At 47.7% G+C, this 16,087-nt stretch overlaps 1 protein-coding gene across 1 annotated transcript; it reads right to left on the reverse strand.

Annotated features, from left to right (window-relative positions):
• Positions 1 to 9,431: 9,431 nt before the first annotated feature.
• Positions 9,432 to 11,278, reverse strand: LOC119324086 (putrescine hydroxycinnamoyltransferase 1-like). The gene is made up of 2 exons (XM_037597831.1): positions 10,813 to 11,278; positions 9,432 to 10,676 (listed from the first exon to the last, which is right to left on the reverse strand). The coding sequence occupies exons 1-2, from the start codon at positions 11,230 to 11,232 to the stop codon at positions 9,777 to 9,779; spliced, it is 1,320 nt and encodes a 439-aa protein (XP_037453728.1). The 5' UTR covers positions 11,233 to 11,278; the 3' UTR covers positions 9,432 to 9,776.
• Between the last annotated feature and the right edge of the window lie 4,809 nt (positions 11,279 to 16,087).

Consider the following 16,087-nt stretch of genomic DNA (forward strand, 5'->3'; position numbering starts at 1 on the left):
ACAAAATATGTCAAATCCACAGTACCCCCGGGAGACCCGCAAACCATACCCACAGAGATTGTTGGGTCTTCAAGCAGTCCGGCAAACTCAACGCCGAACACAAGGGGCTCGACACACCAAGCGAGGATGACGACGCACCCCACAAGCAGAACACCGGAGAACAAAAGAAGTTCCCACAAGAAGTCAAAACAGTAAATTCACTACAGATGACAAAAGGGAAAAACAGAACAGCGCTTACGAAGACACGCGCCATACGGCCAGCCCCAGAGGAGCACCGCCACTGGTTGCTACAACCAATCACCTTCGATTATCATGATTACTCCAAAGGGGCCCGGAACGCAGACCGGACCGTCTTGGTCTTGGATCCGATTATTAACGGATTCCAATTTACACAAGTCCTTATGGACGGCGGCAGTGACTTAAACCTGTTATATCAGGACACAATCCGCAAACTAGGGGTAAACCCAGCTATAATTCGCCATGGCAACACTTCCTTTCAAGGAGTCACGCCGGGTCCAGTTACCCAGAGTATGGGTTCCCTTTCGTTAGAAGTCACGTTCGGCTCACCTGACAACTTCTGAAGCGAAAAGCTAACCTTCCACATCGCCCCATGCATAAGTCGCTATCAAGCGCTACTGGGACGTGAAGCTTTCACCCGCTTTAACGCATTACTGCATTATGCATCTCTTACACTTAAAATGCCCGGTCCACGAGGCATCATCTCATTAAAGGGAAATATAAATTGATCCCCTAAATACGGGTAATAGTGCGGTCGCCTGGACAGCCACAAACTAATCCAGCCCTACTATCCCGGACACGGCTCGACGAGTCCGACGTAAACATACAAAGGCTTAATAGCCGCATAACCCTGTACAAGGGGCTCCGCGTGTCCACGTTAGGAGACAATACGGCTCAATTCTTGCTCCAACTATCTTTCGTTTATTTTAACATAGATTTCTCGCACGCTTATTTTTTACTAAGTTCCTCTTTTTCGAAGACGAACATCGTGCTACCCCCGTCCAGAATACGGCACAACGGAGACACAGGCGCAGATGTGCAGTAGGGACCCGTTTCAAGGATTCTTTTCAGATTAAGACCCTGCGTAAACCTTTTTTACTGTCTCTTGTTGATAACATCCCCTGGTTTTTGCTATAACCGAGGAGGAGGCTGGCGTCTTGGCATGTGGCCACGCCAGAATTTTGCACGTACCTGGACACTAGGGGCTTTTTTACCAAGGGCTTTGTTTCGGCCCGTCTTCATAAAGACCGAATATCTTAGGGAGTGTTCGGCGTCGCGAGTTTGGCCTTATATGCATCAGCTCCGAATCATGTCTTTGGTCAAATGTTGGGTTTGCCCGGCTCATGTGTGTTGCTGCCTTACATTCCGTTATATCGGCTAACGCGGCACCAGGAGAACTACTGTGATTGTGCCCCGGTTCGGCCAGGCGAGCACCTCAGTAGAGAAAGCCGAAAACTGACTGTCATGATATAGCGAGAGACTGGTCAACCACTCGATGACTCTCGGAATCTTTAGGATTCCTCCGCATTAACGAAGGGCCGCTTCCCGGTCAGGCACATACGCGCCCCGAATTCAGGCGAGCGCGGTGCCTCTAGGGGCTATTGAGTAGCCCCACTGTCAAACTCCTATGGCTAAGTGAAAATGATAAAGCATTATAGTCCAGTTGCCTAGTTCGCCTCGCTCTCACCTCCTTTATAGGACCAGGACGTTGGATTAAGTGTGAAAAGGCGCCTTTTTGCGAACACCCCCGCATATATGCGTGGGGACTGAAGCCAACGACTGCCATCTTTCAGGTTATATACACATATACATTAAAACGGCCGCACAGGAGGTATTATAATTCCTGCAAGCACAAGTATAAAAAGCTTTTACATTATATCAAAATATTCCTTTTACAATAGCACATGCTATTCGAACACAACATCCTTCGAGCACTGCGCTTCTATTAAACGAGCGCCTGGAAGAACTTCCTCAAAGTAGTGCCTGGCAGGTACTCGGCCTTCGTCCGAATCCCAGGATGCAACAACACTGGCCTTCATATCCGCCCAGTATGTCTTGACACGGGCAAGAGCCATTTGTGCGTCCTCTACGCATGCCGACCTCTTCATTGCATCAACATGCGGCACAGAACCAAGGAACTGCTGCACCAAACCAAAATAACTCTTTGGCTCTGGCTCTCCCGGCCACAAACGACTCGCAACATACTTCATGGCAAGTCCGGATAACTTGTTCAACTCCGCCCAGGCAGCCAAACGGTCAGATACCGAAAGTGGACGTTCTGGATTGTGGAACTGCGACCAAAAAAGTTCTTCCAATTTATGGTCACCTCGACCTCGGAAGTGTTCGGTTGCGTCTGCCGCACTTGCGGCCAAATCCAGATAAGCGTTTTCCGCACTCCACTGCCGGTCTAACGGAGCATACTTAGGATCCCCGAACTTCATCCGTAGCATATAGGGCTTTCCAGCCGTGATATCTCCGTACTGACGTAGCTCCTCCTTCATAGCTCTCATTGCAGAGCGAGTATCCTTGGCCTCGGCAGTGATCTTCCCAAGGTCCTTCTGAGCCGCCCTTTCTTCTTGTTCGAGAAATTTACAGCGGTCGGCAGCATCCTTCAATTTTGTAACCATCTCGGCTATTACCTTCTTGCTCTGGCAGTGAGCAGATTGTTCGGCTTTCAGCTCTTCAGCCGCCTTAATGGCAGCCGCATCACTTCTCCTTGCTTGCTCCTTGGCTCGGGCAAGTTCTGCCCGAATGTTCTCCACGGCAGCAGCGCTATCTGCATTAATTAAGCACATATATTGTAAGGCACGAACATCGAACTCCTCTCATCAGATGTCTGTGGAGCATACCTTGTGCATCGTCTAGCCGCTTATTTACAAGTGCGATGTCGGCATCCGCCACGTCAAGTTGCCGCTTTAGCTCGGCAGATTCATCAGTCCGACTAGCCACCGAACGCCTCGCAACCTTCATAAAAAGGTGACATTTTACACCTGGGGTTATGATACTCTGTGCGCCATCACTCTTGACGACACACAGAGTCTCAGAGGCTACTATTTATACAGGGCGCATTTTATATATGCGGCTCTACCAAAAAGTACACCTTTTCACGTACCTCAAAGCCTGTCAGTAAACTCCTAGCGGCCTCGTATAATCCGCTTTTTGCGGATGAAATCCTTCCTATCACCGTGTTCATCAACATACGGTGTTCTTCTGAGACGGACGCTCGCCCGTGTAGATCCCTCAGCCTCTCCGACCACGCACTAGAAGGCACCGGACTAGCCCGACGACCTTTTTTAGGATCCGGACTTGGAGAAACCCACCGGGACGACAACTCGGGGTCGCCTGCCTCGTAAGTCGGTGCAGCTGGGGGAGGCGTTTCGCTCTCCATCATCTCCGGACGAAGATCCCCTGAAGACGAGCTCTGCTGAGAAGGGTTGAGATCCGAACTGCAAGGTAATATTTTGGTTATCTTCCTCAGAAATAAAACAAGGATGCTACTCATTTTTGAACCCCTCTCTTTACTTACGGCTCGGAGGAAAGCTGATCCCCTTGAGGGCGCAATGCGGCCGGGGCAGTCTTCGGCGCCGGATCCTCTGACGAAGATTTCTTCCCCCGTTTCGAGGTCATCCCCTCTGGGTCTTCAAAGGCACTCCTTTTCTTTCCCAGGTTGGGGGAATTCTCGATTCCTCCCTTCCTGACAGTCTCCTTCGTGGAGGCGGTAGCTCCTTGGTTCCCCTCTTCGCCCTCTGCCGAAAGCATAATCTCCAGCATCCTGGTTAACACGGGATCCGGTGCGGTCTCGGGTAGGGGGGCTGGACACCTGATAAGCTTTGACTTCGCTATCCACTCCTGTTCAAAGGATAGCTCTATTAAAGGGCAACTTTATGATGAAAATGCGGATGGTGTGTCCAAATACAGGGCTACTTACCTTAGCATCCGGGCGATTGCAGCTCAGACCAGCGTCCTCGAACAAATCCGGACACATTGCTTGTGATCCAAAGAACAATTTGTACATCTCCATGGGTGTCGCGCCCATAAAATGTTGGAGGACTCGCGGTCCCTCCGGATTAAATTTCCACAGGCGGAGAGGGCGACGTTTGCAGGGCAGCGTGCGGCGAATCAGCATAACTTGCGCCACTACGGTCAAGTTAATATCTCTTTCTAGGAGATCCTAAATGCGGTCCTGCAGTAAGGGCACGTCTTTGGACGGCCCCCAGATAAGCCCTTCATTGACCCATGATGCTCGTCGTGGTGGGGGACCCAAGCGGAAAGCAGGTGGCGCCACCCATGTGGTGCCCCTGGGGGCTGTGATGTAAAATCAGTCCCGTTGCCATAAGCCGAACTCCTCTTGGAAAGTGCCCTCGGGCCAGGGAGCGCCGGCTATCTTGCTTATAATAGCTCCTCCGCACTCAGCATGCTGCCCTTTATCATCTTCGGCTCCACCTTGAAGGTTCTAAGCCACAATCCAAAGTGAGGAGTGATATGTAGGAAGGCCTCACACACGACAATAAATGATGAAATTTGGAGGACGGACTTCGGAGCTAAGTCGTGAAATTCCAGCCCGTAATAGAACATCAGCCCCCTCACGAAGGGATCAATGGGAAGCCTAGCCCCCGAAGGAAGTGAGATGTGAACACCACGCTCTCACCGGGCTAGGGAGAGGGAATGGCCTGCCCTTGAGCATGCAGCCTATGCGAGATTTCGCCGGTTAGATACCTGGCATCTCTCAGCTTTCGCATGTCTTCTTCCGTAATGGAGGAAGGCACCCACCGGCCTTGAAGGTCGGAGCCGGACATCATCGAAGGCCCGAAGCGCCTAAAATTAGAGCTTTGAGTGTTGGAACTCGAGGCGAGGGGAGGATTCGATTGAATTGAAAAAGAAAGGAGTCGAGCCTTGGTCTCTTTATAAAGGAGTTGAATACCAAGAGCCCTCCCCGTAACCATTTGGGACTCGCTTTCAATTAGAGAATCATTCCAAAAGGCGCGGTTGGGTTACCCACGCCCGTATTGATGAGAATCCCGGAATAAGAGGACATGATCTCTGCTTTGATAAGACGTGCCAAGGAAACCGCCTCACTATACGCGCTGAGGTGGAACAGTAAAACGACTCGAATAAAGGCTTGTCCGTGGCGTGATGTCACGCTGCGGAACACGTCAGCAGATTAGATTTGTGCATATATTATTCTCTCTACGGTGGTATGTGGAACTTATTTTTGCAGAGCCGGACACTATCCTTGTGTTCAACATCTTCTATGAAGTATTCGGAGGAGGAACCCGCCTTGCAATGCCGAAGACAATTTGCGCGCCGGACTCGTCGTCATTGAAGTCTGGTTCAGGGGCTACTGAGGGAGTCCTGGATTAGGGGGTGTCCGGATGGCCGGACTATGACCTTTGGCCGGACTCCCGGACTATGAAGATACAAGATTGAAGACTTCATCCCGTGTCCGGATGAGACTTTCCTTGGCATGGAAGGCAAGCTTGGCGATACGATATGAAGATCTCCTCCCATTGTAACCGACTCTGTGTAACCCTAGCCCTCTCCGGTGTCTATATAAACCGGAGAGTTTTAGTCCGTAGGACGAACAACAATCGTACCATAGGCTAGCTTCTAGGGTTTAGCCTCTCTGATCTCGTGGTAGATCAACTCTTGTACTACCCGTATCATCAATATTAATCAAGCAGGAGTAGGGTTTTACCTCCACCGAGAGGGCCCGAACCTGGATAAAAACATCGTGTCCCTTGTCTCCTGTTACCATCCCTCTAGACGCACAGTTCGGGACCCCCTACCCAAGATCCGCCGGTTTTGGCACCGACAGTGAGTGAAACTTCTAAATTGTTTCCCAACATTTATGCTCATTTCTTGAGTTTATGATGGAATATAGAATGCACAATCATGAAAGCAGAAGAAGAACAATCATTCCACGTGTTGGTGATGATGTGATTTTTCCTTGTTGATTCACATGTGTTTTTTGCCAGCTAGCTGATTGTGTTATTGCCGATAAGGTTGAGTGCTATGGCAGTAGTTTGTGCAGATATCAAATTGCTAATAGTTTCTCCTGTCGCTTCTACGTTAGCCATTCTTTTAGTTGAATTGGGACATCATTTTTTTACCTTTCTTCTTATTTTGGCATCTTTGTTGGTAGATCTTTGTAAAAATATTAGTCATTATGTTGTCTTAATGATTTTTTTCTCAATGAAGATGACATTCTTCTAGGCATGTTTGAGAAAAAAATGTTTTATTCAAGTTCCTGGCTTACTTAACTGATGGGTTGTCAGACCAAAGTGCTTAATTTCTCCAGGAGTATTGCTGGACCTTGTCCAAGTATGCAGACAATGAATAAATCCTATACCCTACCCAACTCTCCTCAGTTTCATTATGTAAAACTTATATGCTACTTTATACCCAGTTATATTTATTTTTTCTTTCTTCTTTTGCTACTAGGGCGAAAAGCTCATTTGATGCATGACGTCTAGTGGTATGCATGTCCTCACCATTCGGTTTCGTGTGAATCATCATTTAGCATTTATGGAACAATGTATAGGAGCGATGTGTTTGTTATTCACCAGGCTGTATTGGCCGTGTCATCCAACAGGCTTGGTCCTGGATTCCTCCTGCATGTGCAGCATATGTCCCGCGGCAAGCACCATGGTAGCCCGCATTTTAGAACAGGTTGCATCTTGTACCAACTTCGGGCACGGGTCAGGGCACAGAAAAGTTTGCGAGCTCGCTTAGCTGGATTGTTTGTCTGGTTGAGCAAAATAATTCTTTTGCACATATAAGTTGACCATGTAGAAGTTTTTTCATAGATGTTTATGCAACCATTAGTTGGTATTCACTTGCGGCACTTTAGCTAATCACGTGGGACTAATCACGGATGGCATGCAGTGTTATATGAGCCACACAGTTACATGCATGCAGTTCTAACCGGATTTATACAAGCAGTTTATGAAACTTAATTATTTCCATTACTAACCATCAAACGTACCAATTGCCCCGACACTAGCCCGGTACGTAGCACTGTAACCATCTGTTTTGATCAGACCAGACGACCCTTCTCGACTTATACCCCCGGCTAGTTAGGATTGATCTCACGCTAACTTGCTAAAAGATACTCCTACATGATACTAGCAGATAAAGCTATGAGATCGATCCTAACCTTCCCAACACGTTTACAACAGCACACGCAACCCTGCACAATTTATACAACACCGTTGTACAATTTTTAACAGTGGAAACACTGGACTTATCCCACACAAAGCACTGCATTCAGCAAATTTCAAATTAACAGTTCGATTAATCAATCGCCATGTTAGAGTTCTCGCACAGACCGCTAGCTATCATGGCCAGCAACACTGGTCATGCACACATAGATGTACGACAGCTCGGGCAGGTCCTTCATTTAAAGACACAAAATACCGGGGCTAAAACTTATGCGAGGCCAAAATTCATGTAGATCATGCAGACAAACACAAAGTGCTTGGGCCAAAATTAGGGACGAGCCGTTCCTGTGCTATGTGGGGCCAAGATTCATTAAATAGGTGTAGATCTCATGCACTGTTCACCTGAAATGAGCGGGGCCGAGCAAACATGGGGATGAGTTGGACCTGTGCCGTGTTTGGCATCGGATCCCAACACGATGGCACAAATAGGAGTGGCAATATGCCTGCACTTTATTGCGATCCCGGACCATACCTTGTGTATATAGTGCTATAGTTGGGAACCGGTATATCATTCATATTACACTGTCACTCATTGTATCCATCTCGAAGCATGCATGACACGGCCTAGATAAAGTGCGTCAATGCCGCGGTGCGCTGAAAGTGCGCTCCGGCTACTAGGGTTCCTACTGGGGGTTCCTTGCTACTCCGCCATCCGCGGCCACGCACTGCCCTGACGGTACAGTACACATAGATATTAATTGATACGAACCAGACCAAATCTGGTAGACGAAAGTAGTAGATGGAGATATTCATGGCGATAGCAGATCTGGTTGTTTTCTTTCTTTACCTACAGCTGTATGATACATTGATACCATGCATGATGCTGTCTCCTATTGATGGATCATGGTTTGGTGGCCCCTCTCCATCTGATGGTTTGATCGATCAGTGGTTTTGCACAAAAATCGTGCCTTACGGTTTTGGGCCTCGGCACTCTTGTCTGGCTCAAACGATGTTCGCTGATGTTTATGTGTGTGTATGTCCAAACCAAGAAAAAAATAGTGTGCTATACAAAATAGGGATGTCCCTGGAAATATTCTATTAGTGTGCTACTAGCGAGACATTTTACACCGACCAATTTAGCGAGACAATTCTCTACACACTATAGCATGCTATTATTTCAGTGGTCTAAATCCTACCCCCAACCTTTAATTTATTTTTGTCTTTAGTGTTTGTATTTTGGTTTTCACCCATGTTCGCCTGATTTTTCTTAAATTAACCGGTCAACTCTCTTCTTCTTATACGATGTGGCAGAGCTCCCGCCTTTGCCTCAGCAAGCAATTAAAAAAAGATTATTATGATAAGGGGAAACAGCAGATCCAACGAAAGCATCTAGATTATGGTCTTGATTGGATAAAATAAAATAATCATGGAAAATTTATTAAGCTTCGCTAGCACGGTTCCCTAGGAGTACTTGAGTAAATGGTGACATGGTCATCAGGGTCTACATCCAAAGGGGGCTACATCCAATGGTGACATGGTCATAGGAGCAAAACTTCTATATTCTTAATAGTTTCTGCCAGCTGTATCTAATTATATTTCTTGTTTCAGAACAATTATCAAATTCTAATCCATATGATACTTGAATAGAAACCACATTAATTTAGATAATTCATTTCGGAGCTGTTCGGAGCTCAAGCTCATCTACACCTAGGGAACAGTAAAATCAAAACAAATAGTAAACAAAATTCAAAAAATCTGATTCCATTTTACGTGCAAGATGCTTCAATGCACCAGGTGTGTGCAAAAATTAATGGGTCAACGACATTCATGGAGCTTGCGCCAAAACAGACAAAATCAGCTACCAACAGTGCGCTTTTTCAAACTTTCTCACAGGCCCGAAAATTGTCTTTTATGCCATGAGCTCCTCGAATATCCAAACTCCACCAAATTCGGCATGGGCATAACGCATTTGATCATCATGCACCACAAAAAAAATCATATTTTAAAAAAAAATCGGTTATTTAAACGATTTCTTGTTCACACCTAGGAACATCTGGACCTGCGTGCAGAATCACAGCGTCACATTACTTACATTGTTACAACTAAAAATTACACCCACGCCGAGCTCAGCAAGCTTCCTCCCATTCCCAGTATATAGTAGATGGATTCAAATCAATTAACTTTCGCTGCCATGGCTGAAAGTGACCGGGCAGAGTGAGCACCACCACAGACAGAGCACAGGGCCTAAAAATAAATAAAGCTAGCTTGAGCGTAAACCATTCCATTTGCAGTAATTATCTTCATCGCACTAAACAAAATCGTGCATTCCAGGAGCAACTACTCTACTCTGAAGCTGAGACCAGAAGGATTGAATTCAATAGTATAAGGCTAGCGTAAGCTGCTTAAGATTATTTCTCCGTGTACAAACACCTACTCCCTCCGTCCAGAAATAATTGTCGTATAAATAGATGTATCTAGACATGTTTTAGTTCTAAATACATCCATGTTTATCATTTTTTGTAACAAGTAAGTCCGGATGGAGGGAGTAACAAGATACAATCATCGAACATCCATGACTCAAACACACCTCGTACAAGGTTAAAACTTAGAATACAACTTGTTGTTCAATTTGGCATACAGCAAACGCTTCAACTCACTGAGAATTGCAGCCTCTATAGACATGATGATGCGCACACTGCCATCACCCTGTGGGCTGTCAATCAGGTGAACAAAACCTCCGCGGTTTGGTTCAGCATGGAACATAGCCAATGGCCTTCCCCAGCTGAAATCCGCATCGTACGACGGCATGCCAAGCCAGCTGACAACTCTAATGTCAGTCACTGGCAAATTGCCTATAGCCGGGCGCTCGTCGTCCCTCTTTGCTAGCTCCAGGTAGTCGATCGCCGAATGCACTAGGTCGTCGTTCACCCGTCTGTGGATGTCTTGAATTCGCCGCGCGATGTAGCTCAGCTCACGTGAGGCGATGGCATACGCTTTGTCGCCGACACTTAGGTTTATTATGGCGTTGCCGAAGTAGCCGCCTGGGAGAGGTGGCCTCATGATGCGGCGGATGTTGGCCGAGAACATAAGCTGCGTCGTAGCATCCGGGGGTAGCTGCCGGGCTAAACACATGCATTGCCACAGGTGGGCGCTCATGGCACTGAAGGTGCTCACGCCATCGCCACCGGATATGCGCTTGAGAGTGGAAAGTTGGTCCTTGGCAAGGGTGAAGGACACAACCACGTTGACGACTGGCCCTGGCTGCGGGGTAAGGTTTATCTTGGGGCTAAAAATGGAAAGTGCGTCGGGATGAACAACAGGTGGATCACGCGCACACAAGCGCGAGCGGTCATGGTAGGGGAGGTTCACCATAGCCCGGTCGCCGTTTCTGGAGAAAGCTGACCATGTCCTGAAGAAGTGGAATACAACAGATCCATCCATAGCAGCATGATGGATTGCCGACCCTAAGACCACCCCACCACACTTTAAGAATGTCACCTACATACATATATGGATTAATTTGTTGTACATATTACTAATTGCTTCTGAATAGTACTGCATGTTAGTTCTGTTAATTGTAGGTGTAGTTAGTAATTGATTTGGATAGAAAGGACTAGATAGGAATCAAACGGACCTGGGTTGCCCATAAGAGGCCATCTGAGTCGCTGACGTGAGGAACAAACAGCCTTCTCTGCTTTGATGATGGCTTGAAGTCGGTGAAGTCATCCATGGTTAGACGAGACTGAGCCACGAGGAAGAGCATGCCCTTGCCGTTGCAGTCGATCTCCAACCTGCCGTCGCCGCCCGCCCTCAAGCGGCCGGCCAGGGGGTAGAAGGGCACAAGCGCCTTGCCCAACGCCGTCTTCAACCTGCTCACGTTGAAGAAGTCGTCGCCGGAGGTTTCTGGTCGGCGGTAGAAGTGGACGAGTGGGGTGTAGCCTCTGCTGGCTAGCATGAGGTCGAACGGCGAGAGCCGGATCGCCCTGCTCGGCGTGTCCACCGCCGGCGTCACAAAGCAGGACTCCACCACCTGCACCTCCTCCTCGCCGGCCATTCCAACGAGTAGCTATGTTGTTGTTTCTCGTTGTTGCTCTAGCTACTACCGGATGTTGTCTTGCTTTTCTTCTAGCGCTACTGCTACTTCTAGCTACCGAGTTGGAAATGGGCAGTGAGGATCGCATATCTTTTTGCATGTGATCGCATATCTTCTAGACATGATAATGGTAAAGAAAAGCGATCTGGCTGATGGGGACATACATGGCGATACATCAAATCTCGTTGTTTTCTTTCCCTACAGCTGTATGATAGTGAGTAGAGCTTAGCATTTTTGTAGTACCATCACCATGCTGCTGTGTCACCCATTCAAGGAAACTAAACACACTGTTTGGAGGCAGGCGCACGTCCTGCCATTGATTCTCTGCCGGGCCCTGTTAGAGGCAGAGCAGGGAGAAGAGGAGAGAAGACAGACGGACGGACGGACGGAGGGACCGATCAGTGGGAAAACAGCGGGACGCGATCTCTCCATCAATAATTGCTTGTGAATATGCCATCTCTCTCTTTTTTTAAGACGAAGACGATCTCTTCTTCCATATTCTTTTGAGCTTTCGCCCCATTTCCAACACAGTAGCTAACGCTGAGAGAGAGAAGCAATGAAAAAAATAGCGCCCTACAGCAAATAGCGTGGGCCTTGAAATACGCTTTTAGCATGCGTGTTATAGCGTGCTATTAGTGTGTCATTATAGGCGATTTATTTAGCGAGACAATTTTTCTCAAAACGCTATAGCGTGCTATTAGTGGTGCTATAGCACACTATTTTTTAAATCTTAGAGAATGTAGGGGAGAGCAGAGCAAGGTGAATGGGCGGTGTGGAGGAGGTGCAGGTGGTAGAGTCCTGCTTTCTAACGCCGGCCGCGGACACGCCGAGTAAAGCACTCCTCTTATGCTAGTCCATGAAGGCTACGCCCCACTCGTCCACTTCTACCATTGACGTTCCGGTGACCAAACAGCCACGGGTGACTTCTTCGACGTGAGCCGGCTGAAGACGGCACTGAGCAAGGCCCTTGTGCCCTTCTACCCCTTGGCCGGCCGCTTCAAGGAGGGCGGGGACGGCAGGTTGGAGATCGACTGCAACGGAAACGGCATCCTCTTGCTTGTGGCTCACCCTCGTCTCACAGTCGATGACTTCATCAACTTCCAGCCATCGCCAAAGAATAGGAGGTTGTTTGTTCCCTGCATCGACGGCTCAGCCGGCCTCCTGTGCGCCACTCAGGTATACATGTCTGGTTCTTTCTTAAGGCTGTGTTCGGACTAGAGAAGAGCCAAGCAAAGGAATGGGAAAAGCTATAGGAAGTGGAGTTGGATGTACAGTACAAATCACAGGTCTCCAAAGTAGAGGAATAAAAAAATATGGTGTGTTCGGATCACAAGAAAAACTTTCTAGCCGTTACACGTACTAGCCGTTGCACTTCCTTTGCTCTATATATAAAATACATAAACCACAAGCTTAAGAACAACACACATCACACAGCCAAACCATTCACACAGCCGTTCCTCACTGCTGAGTTCATTTGAACATCACACTTCCTCATTCAAGCAATACCACACCATTTCCAGTAACAGCCAATGAATCCAAACTACAGTAGGCGATCAGAAAATGAAGATGAATTAGTTTTTCTCACATACACCCTACATTAGATGGCAGTAGCTCATCCACAAAAATGCCAATACATACATCCGTCCTCATAGGATCCACATACATGCATGAAACACTTACCGGCCGTGAGGTCCTGTGCCAAAGACGATTCCACATGGAGAGAGAGATCCTTCAAGCCTTAGGTCAAAAATTGTGTGAGAAGTGCAATCTTGAAGACAGAACATATGTATCCGTGGAAGAGCAAGTATGTATATTTCTATACACAATATCAAAGAATGCAAGCAATCGGACGGTGCAAGATATGTTCCAACATAGTGGATCAACTATCAGTTATTATCTTCGAGTTGTGCTCAATGCGATAAATCACTATCATGCAACTACATACACTTGCCATTCTTACACCCACATCGCATCTTAAGACAGCAAAAATTTGCATACTTTCAGGTACTACTTATGTTCTATTTTGACATGGTAAATTCATACTAGGGAAATTTGATGTGTGCATATCTCTAATTTTAGCATGAAATTTACAGAATTGTCTTGGAGCTATTTGATGGCACTCACTCTCCAAACATGAGCAGCGTCGTCAAGGCTCTGAAGCCATTGCTGCTCCCTCTAGCAGCTCAAGCAATATTCGGGCGCCGCTGAAGTATCTAGATTCTGGAGTGTGAACGTCACCTACATAGATGGATTTGTGGCACACGTTATATGAATGATATGTTTCTATTTCTACTTTTTCTTTCTAGAGCAACCAGTAACTAGGAACACTGACCAAAAACCAAATATAGTGTACTACTGTACTATACTTGACTTGATTAGAAAGTAGTAATATAGCAAGAATCAGACCTGGGTGGCGCACACGATGTAGGCTGGGTCATCGACGTGGGGAACAAACAACCTCCTTAGCCTTGGTGATGGCTTGAAGTCGCTTGTTAGACGTATTAGGGTTTGGAACAATGCTCGATATCCTTGGTGGGTACTTCTGTCATATATTTATAAGAGGGAACCGTACAAATACAAGTTATGTTACAACACGTATATCTAACATATACTTAGTCTAACACCCTCCCTCAATCTTAACTATGTCCTGAAACACTCAGGAGGTTAAGATTGCTGCGACATCCTTCAAAAGAAGGCAAGGGCAAGGGTTTAGTGAAAATATCAGCAAGCTGATCCTTAGAAGAAACAAACTTAATCTGAAGGAGCTTCTGAGCAACACGTTCCCTCACAAAATGACAGTCAACTTCGATGTGCTTTGTTCGGGCATGAAATACTGGATTGGATGAAAGGTATGTGGCACCGATGTTATCACACCAAAGAACATGCGGCTGAGTTGGGGAGACCTTCAACTCTCGAAGCAATGACTGCACCCATATGATCTCAGCTGTGGCATTAGCAACAGCTTTGTACTCAGCTTCGGTACTACTCCGAGACACCGTAGCTTGCTTGCGCGCTTGCCAGGCGATCAAGTTATGCCCAAAGAACACAACATGTCCCCCCGTGGATCGCCGATCATTAGGACTACCAGCCCAATCGGCATCAGAAAATGCTGAAATCAATCTAGAATGTGCAGGCTGAAGATGGAGACAATAGGAACCAGTGTGACGAACATAGCGCAAGATGCGCTTGACAGCAGACCAGTGAGGATCACGTGGTGCATGAAGGTACTGGCACACACGGTTAACTGCAAAAGATATGTCTGGTCGAGTAACGAGCAAGTACTGCAGCCCACCAACAATACTGCAATACTCCGTGGCATCCCCAGGAGAGAGCAAGTCACCATCAAAAGCTGTCAATTTGTCTGTGGCAAACATGGGAGTCGTGGCAGTCTTGCACTGCAACATACCAGCACGACGTAGAAGATCCTGAGAGTACTTCCTCTGAGTAAGAGTCAGGCCACCATCAGAATGAAACACCTCTAGACCCAGGAAGTAATGGAGTCTCCCAAGATCCTTAACAGCAAACTCAGCACTAAGAGAGGACACAAGCCGGTCCGTAGCAGCAGCGGATGAACTAACAAGAATGATATCATCAACATAGACCAGAATGTACATAGTCACCTCAGGTCGCTGAAGAATAAACAGAGACGTATCCGTTGTAGAAGGCACAAGACCATGCGCACGAAGAGCAGCTCCAAGACGCGCATGCCACGCACGAGATGCCTGCTTCAGACCATAGAGAGCGTTGACAAGATGACACAAATGATGCGGCTGATCAGGATTAACAAACCCTGGTGGCTGACGCATATAAACCTCTTCTTCCAGAACTCCATGGAGGAAAGCATTCTGAACGTCAAGTTGTCGAAGCGACCATCCTCGAGTAACAGCCAAGGAAAGAAGAACACGAATGGTAGTTGGTTTAATAACAGGACTGAACGTGTCTTCATAGTCAATGTCATACCGTTGTTTGAACCCCTTTGCAACCAGGCATGCCATGTACCTCTCAATGGAGCCATCAACATGTTTCTTCACCTTGAACACCCACTTGGAGTCAATGATATTGACACCGGACGGAGGTGGAACCAGACGCCAAGTGTTGTTCTTCTGAAGAGCATGGATCTCCTGCTCCATCGCAGCATGCCAGTGTGGAATGCGAAGCGCTGTCTGAAAGTGTCATGGTTCAGTCGTTGGATCAGCTTCAGCATGTGCCACACAAGCTGCAAGCCATGCGACAGTGTCGTCAGTGCGCTTCTTCGGTTGAAAAATGCCACTCTTGCTGCGAGTATGAGGGCGCAGGACGACAGGTGGAGGTGGCGACGAGGCTGTCACCACAGGGGAGCTACTGTCCAGGAGTGGCGAAGAAGACATGTTGCACACTACTAGGGAAAACCTTATACACAGAATCTTACCAGTAGCGCGTGTTAAAATGAGGCGCTACTGCTACTTAGCAGTAGCGCGTCTGCCAAAACCGCGCTACTGTTACCCCCTTAGCAGTAGCGCGGCAGGAACAGAACGCGCTACTACTATAATTGCCACACCGTTCCCGACGTGCTAGGTATAGTAGTAGCGCCCTTCTAGAAACGGCACTACTACTACGGATTTTAGCAGCAGCGTGTTTTTTCTCCCCACGCTACTGTTAAAGCTATTTTCCCCTAACCCCCCGCGCGGCCTGATTCCCTCTCCTCTGCTTCCTCCCCCAATTCCCCACTCTCTCTTCTCCCCCTCGTCGCCTCCGCCTTGCCGCTGTCTCGCCGCCTTCTCCCCCGACCCCGCCTCGCGGCCGTCTCCCCCGACCCCGCCTCGCCGCCGTCTCCCCC

Source organism: Triticum dicoccoides, chromosome 6B (assembly GCF_002162155.2).
Source record: "Triticum dicoccoides isolate Atlit2015 ecotype Zavitan chromosome 6B, WEW_v2.0, whole genome shotgun sequence".
NCBI classification, from domain to species: domain Eukaryota; kingdom Viridiplantae; phylum Streptophyta; class Magnoliopsida; order Poales; family Poaceae; genus Triticum; species Triticum dicoccoides.

Excerpts from the sequence above, each read along its gene's own strand:
- LOC119324086 (XM_037597831.1), bottom strand. The coding sequence starts at position 11,232 with ATGGCCGGCGAGGAGGAGGTGCAGGTGGTGGAGTCCTGCTTTGTGACG. Across the intron at positions 10,677-10,812 it reads GCCTCTTATGGGCAACCCAG|GTGACATTCTTAAAGTGTGG; the intron begins GTCCGTTTGATT and ends ATATGTATGTAG.